Source organism: Myxine glutinosa, unplaced genomic scaffold, assembly GCF_964187855.1.
Source record: "Myxine glutinosa unplaced genomic scaffold, kmMyxGlut1.1 SCAFFOLD_923, whole genome shotgun sequence".
Classification (NCBI taxonomy): domain Eukaryota; kingdom Metazoa; phylum Chordata; class Myxini; order Myxiniformes; family Myxinidae; genus Myxine; species Myxine glutinosa.
In genome coordinates, this window is record NW_027617018.1 from 59,855 (window position 1) to 66,375 (window position 6,521).

Consider the following 6,521-nt stretch of genomic DNA (forward strand, 5'->3'; position numbering starts at 1 on the left):
AAGGCGTTAAAAGTAGTCACCAATTGATGACTCCGCTTCCTTGTGTACCATTACTACGTACGACTAGTACTGTCCTTGTCACTTGTGGTCGAGTGATGAGGATGCTAGGTTAATGCCCCACAAGCTTTGGGTTCAAATCTGGCAGAAGGTAATAATGTTAAGGATTTGGATTCGAAGCTTCTAGAACATTGGAGTCATCAGAAGGAACCTGAATGAGCAAAGATGGAGTCATCAGGTGGAACCTGAATAGGATTCGGATTTCAGCTGCTACTCCTCTACCCTCAAACCCATCCAGGTGCAGGAAAGTGAACACTTCAAATTTTTTAAAAATAAGAATTCACTTCTCTTTGGACAGATGGATCAAGACAGAGAAATTTAGAGTGAAAAAGAGGAAAGTGACCAAAAGGAAATTAAAAGCAAGAATTGGAAGAAATAAAGAGAAATTTGAAAAAGCTGATTCAGAAGAATAATCCTGATGCTTTTGTAACTAGAACGACACTCGGTAATGCGCACACCTCCGCCAAGGTGAATAGTTTACATTTAGTATCCACTGATATGCCGGATCTGCATCCAGACCTGAACCAAATTCTAATCGGCTTGTTCTTGTCACCTGCCCAAATCATCCACCTGGTCTCGTCACAATCCGTCTCCAACTCTAGGAAATATCATGCCATACATCATTTTCAACGTCGTAGTAATGTGACTGCCCCACTTGGTCAGGTTGTGCATGTGACGTTAGTCCACACCATTGTGCTTTGCTCTTCTTCATGCATTGGTAAATTTTCCACCACTCAAACCAATGATTCCTTGTGACGATTGACTCAAGTTACCTGCAGTTCTCAGGTTTTTTTTTTAATTCGACTAAAAAACAAAGTACTGTACTCTGAATGAATCAATGTTTTTATGGCCGGATGCCCTTCCTGATGCCAACCCTTAGTCGCCTCTTACGATGCGCAGGGATACGGTGTACCTATTCTAGACCGGGGTACACACCGGGATCATTCATCCCAGCAAGCTGGTACTCAATTTGCCGACCTCGGAAGGATGACAGGCTGAGTCAACCCCCCTGGCGTTAATTCAGCGATCGACCGGGATTCGAACCCAGAATCCTAGGATCCCAAGCCGGCACCCTAACCGCTAAGCCAACACCAGGGCTAAAGTACTGTACTCTAATGGTAGTTAAATGAATTATATAGTGTAATATTGAATACATAATCAATTACTCCCTTTGTGTCCTTGCCTCAGGTTCCTATGTAACTCACGAAGGCAGAGTTGCTCCGTTTGACTCAGAAGTGGAAATGTTAACACCAAACGGCGCAGCAACACATGACGGCAAGGAATTCTTCATGTGAAGTATGAGCCTCGGACCCACTTGGTGTTGATCTGCTGAATCATTGTTTCAAAATGATGGGTCTTCAATCTATTTATTTTCTTCCCTTCTTAATTCATTCTTTGTCTTGCATTCTCTCTGAATGAGCGTTAAGAAAAAGAAGAAACTTTGACATAAAACCTGCCGGAAGAGCGGCAGGAGCAGCGCTGTAGATTCTGCAGTCATAAGGCAGAGCTCGGCATTCTGGAGGTAAAGACTTGTACCTCCAACTTAACACTGATTTCGGACTTGGACAAGTCCAACGGTATGTTTCGGAAGCTTTGTGCATAAGAGGCACATTCCAAAACGCATTTAGTATATTAATTTCAAACATAATATATTTCTTTCGATTTAAGATGTTGAACCGGTATCGCGTTATCGAGCCACCTTCAGCCTGCGGACACAACACCTGCGTCTTAGAGCACAACACCTGCGTCTTAGAGCACAACGACTGTGCGATACTGATTAGATGCGGACGGGGCACCTTATTAGGGCCTGTACTTAAGATATGATTGGAAGAGCGATTGCTTTAATCGTAGCATGGGTTCAAGTTATTAGAAGATGCTGCTTTACATGTTTTGCAGTGAAGCCTTTTACGTAAAAACAGAGAAATGCAATGACCGATAATGTAGATAGGTCCGAATGAGGTGGCAATATGGTACGAAAACTATGTCGAAGGTAGACGAACAAAGATATGCAACAAACTGATAAATGTCATACTTGAAGTAACGAGTACATATTCCGTCCTTGTTCTGTTGAAAATGTTCTGGACTTGAAGTCTGATTCATAAACTCATGACTGGGATGTGACTTCATCGCAGATCAGGAAAATGATTCTTTCTCTTTTTTTTTTTCCTATGAATTTTATCAACACTCTGTTGTTATTTGGAGTTCATTTCGACAAAGGAAGCTCCAATGTTTTATTCTAAGGCTGAGGTGCTGAGATGTTAGATAGCTAGGATGTTAGTAAAGTGTGGACACTGTCAATGATGCCTGTTTTTGGAGATGATGCTTTAAGTCTTAGGTCGGGGTTCTTAGAGCTTCAAAAGATTAATGCACATTTTGCCTGCTGTGCTGTTTCGAAAGGTCATCTTTTTTCCATTCATTTTATAAAAAGAAGAAATGTTTTTGACTGTCTCTTTTTTTTTTATTCCCCCATCCCCTTCCACAAAGTCAAGGCTCATGGAAGAGCGACGTGACAAAGGAACGCACCGACAACAAGCAGGGGAATGAATGAATCTGAATCGAAGAAGGAAAACAAAACAAAAGCAAATAGAACGGTTCTCAGTAGAGAGCATACCTCTGCCAGGTGAACAGTTTACGTTTTGTATCCCAGAGTAGACCAGAAAATCACAATACAGAATCACATTTAATCAAAATCATCCGCCCACAACTTTTTGAGATATCCTGCTTTGTATCGTTTTTGGCCCTGTATCCCAATGGTGAAGAATCGCTTAAAAGATTCTACTAGCCGGATCCGGATCTTCACCAAAATTTAATCGATTCTTCCTTGTCACACACACAATCTGTCCACCAAGTTTCGTCCAACTCCATCCATAACTTTTGGAGATATCCTGCTATGTATCGTCTTTGGCCCTATCTCCCAATGGTGAAGAATCCCATAGAAAAATCTACTAGCCGAATCCGGATCTTCACCAAAATCTAATAATTTCGTCCTTGTCACATACGCTACCTCTCTGCCAAATTCCGTCCGAATCCGTCCACAACTCTTTGAGAGACCTTGTTCACAAACAGACAGACAGACAGACAAACAGGGGTGAAACATAACGTCCATCCACCTTTGGTAGCGGAGGCAACAAGAGCAAGCGGTCCAGATATGCACACAAACACAGAACGAAAGCACAAGTAAAGACGCTCAAGACGTGTAAACACATCACATCGACAAATTAACACCAACAAGTAACGACTGTTAACCGGGCACCTTCAGATTTCGAAGACAGCCTCTCAGAAGAGAAGATGTCTCTTATTAATCCTTGTGCTCAAAATGTAATTAGAGATGATTTCAAAAAGTACTTTGAAAGACAAACTGATAAATGATCGAAGAGTTTATTTGAAAAATATCATCAACAATCCAAAGGCTTTGAGAATCATTCTTTTCTATTCCTCCTTGGTTCTTGACATTGGGGCTGCCAGGATGGTTGGAGGTGTACGCAGGTTGGTCTCTGAGGTGTCTCACCTCGGTTGGAATCTTGGCACAGCTATAAACTGTCATCCTGGTGTTTCACAGGCAGGGTCTTCGCCTTGTTTTCCTGTCCTCGTCAGGTTGCACCCCTAGCCCTTTTTCCGCAGGCCTGTATCACTTCCAAGCCGACGTTTGCACAGTCCCTCGGATGGACGTTAAACCGGGTGTTCCTCCGTCAGCATTAGTTGGTGAACGTTAAAATACCCCATGGTGTATTTTACAATGAGGAGGCGAGTTATCACCATCACCCTGGCTAAGTTACAAATTCCTGCCTGGAATGTGGTTAGCAGGTGGTTTGGGTTGGAGGTTTCTTGACATCAGGTTACACTGCTCGCTATCTGCCCTCTGAGCAGCAGCTTCGGCACTGGAAACACACATGACGAGGTGGTTTGCACGTTACATGTCAACGGCCTTATTCGGATACGAGGAGCCAACAATTCTATAATTCTTGATTTGATCTCCAGTTGTGATTGTTTTTAAAGGTCATGATGTCATTTTAGAAACTGCAAATAACAGGGTTTGAATATATGGTCCTCTTAAACTTTCTCACAAGAACCTTTGAAGAACACTTTGGTTGCATTATTTGAGGCTCTTGCGAAGATTGAAAACAAACTGTACAATCCCCCAGGATCATAATATCCCCTCTCCCACCCAACCCCTAACCCCAAATTTCCAGTTTTTCCTCCTGAGAGTTTGTATTCCACGAGCCTTGACTTTGTATACACAATAAACTAGAACGGCACTCGGTAGATTGCATACCTCCACCAGGCTGAACAGTTTACGTTTTGTATCCCACTGATAGGCCGGATCTGGATTCGGACCTGAACCAAAATCGAATCGGCTTGTTCTTGTCACTTTACCAACTCGTCAATCAAGTTTATTCATAACTCGTCCATACCTTTTTGAAATATCATGTTATACATCGCTTTTCGCCCGATCTCTCACTGGTGAAGAATCACTTAAAAATTAAATAATTCTCATATCCGAATCCATATTCAGATCTTCACCAAAATCAAATCTATTTGTCCTTGTCAGACATCCAACGTGTCCACCAAGTCTCATCCAGATCCGTCCACAACTTTTTGAGATATCTTGCTATGTATCGATTTTGGCCCTATCTCCCAATGGTGAAGAATCACTTTAAAAATTCTTGTAGCCGGATCCGAATCCGGATCTTCACCAAAATTGAATCATTTCTTCCTTGTCACAATCGCTACCTCTCTGACAAATTTCGTCCGAATTCGTCGACAACGTTCTGAGATATCTTGTTCACAAACAGACAATCAGACGGCCAGACAGGGGTGAAACATAACCTCCATTCACCTTCGGTGGTGCAGGTAAAAATGTCCAGTCTCGTGTTTCAGCTCCTCGTGCACAGCATCTGGTTTCAATAAATTTTCAGGATCGATTAATCCATTTCTGGCATATTCCCTATCCTCAAATGACGGCCATATTGAAATTCAAGATGGCCGATATGCAAAATTCTATAATTTTTGATACCTTTGTTTCTATCTGACATGGAAACATGAAATTTGTATTTGAAAACATATTTTTAGGGTCAATTAACCTAAATATGTTGTAACCACATCATAAACAAATGATAGCGGTGTAGAATTTCAAGATGGCTGCCGTAAAAACACGTTTCAGGAACGTGATCTCACGGTCTCGTCTGGGTCGAGGAATCCATATTTGCGTCATGTATGACTAATAGTCAGGTTCACTATGTTTTTTCGTTCAAAATTTTTGGAGATTAGCAAAACTATACATTTTTTGGAATATTCAGAGCATGAGGAATCCAAAAATTAATGTTGGCATTTGCGTAGACACCTTTGCGAAAATGACACTCAGGACAGTGATGAAGATCTGTAAAAGCATATTCCTGAACGGTATAGACCTCGTAGATCCTGTGTATAGGACTTATAGTTCAATCTGATACTAACAAGGCTGCTTTCTTGCTTTATAAACCCAAACCTATAACTTCAAAGGACTTGCAATATCATGTATTATGTAATACAGTTATATCACAAATATAAAGACAATGGTTTTCAATAACCTTTGTTTGTTGCTTTTCTATAATCCTGAGCACTATTTTGAGGCCTTTATTGGATTCCTTGACCCAGAAAACATAGGATTAGCATATTTAATTAAGTTTCTAGGTTGACTAGAAGCCGAGATGGCGCAAAATATGTATTTTATGGCGGCCATTTTGAAAATCCAAAATGGCGGCCATGCAGGTGTCTGTGCAAATGCCAACATTGATTTTCGGATTCTCCATGCTCTGAAGATTCCAAAAATGTACAGGTTTGCTAATCCCAAAATTTTGAACGAAATTATATTTGTTAACATCGTGAACCGGACTATAACGTGGATGCATATATGTTTCTACCTTAGTCACATTTTACACATCTATTTTCTCAGCCATAACAGTAGTGCCAATGCACATATTTATGAAAAAGATATCAATGGACGGCGCAAATTGCTTACACACAGATTCATATATTTAATCTAGGATTGTTGGGCTATTCCATTAAAAATGTCCAGGGATTACAGCCAAGAATATTTTTCAGACCCCCCCCCCCCCTCCCCCTGACTGATCCCATCCCCCCTCTTCCCCCACTGACCCCCTTCTCCATTTTTAATGGGAAAGCCCTTACTCATATACTGTATGCATTATCAAGGTTAGTGACTGTTCCGTCATACAACATGCATAGTACCACTTCCATATTCCATGGAAAAGCACATGTTCAAGTACCAGTCATTGTCACCCACGTCATACAGTAAAACTACCATAAGTCGCCACGTTCTCCCATACAGTAGCTCGGTGCTCCATGGACTTTCAGGTGTTGGGAATTGCATTAATGGAATGGCAGTTCCATGAAATGCTGTGGGCTGTCCTTGCACTGGGATTGGGATCAACGTTGTCAACTGCACCACAAGCGAACACGCCACT

The 6,521-nt window shown here is 41.5% G+C and overlaps 1 protein-coding gene across 1 annotated transcript in view; it reads left to right on the forward strand.

Annotated features, from left to right (window-relative positions):
- LOC144889118 (cell adhesion molecule 3-like) overlaps positions 1 to 2,495 on the forward strand; it is a 60,625-nt gene extending 58,130 nt beyond the window's left edge. Inside the window, exon 10 of the mRNA XM_078769018.1 lies at positions 1,246 to 2,495. Within this exon, the coding sequence (XP_078625144.1) occupies positions 1,246 to 1,352 (107 nt within the window). The 3' untranslated portion in view covers positions 1,353 to 2,495. The remainder of the gene's footprint in view (positions 1 to 1,245) is intronic.
- The last annotated feature ends 4,026 nt before the right edge of the window (positions 2,496 to 6,521 follow it).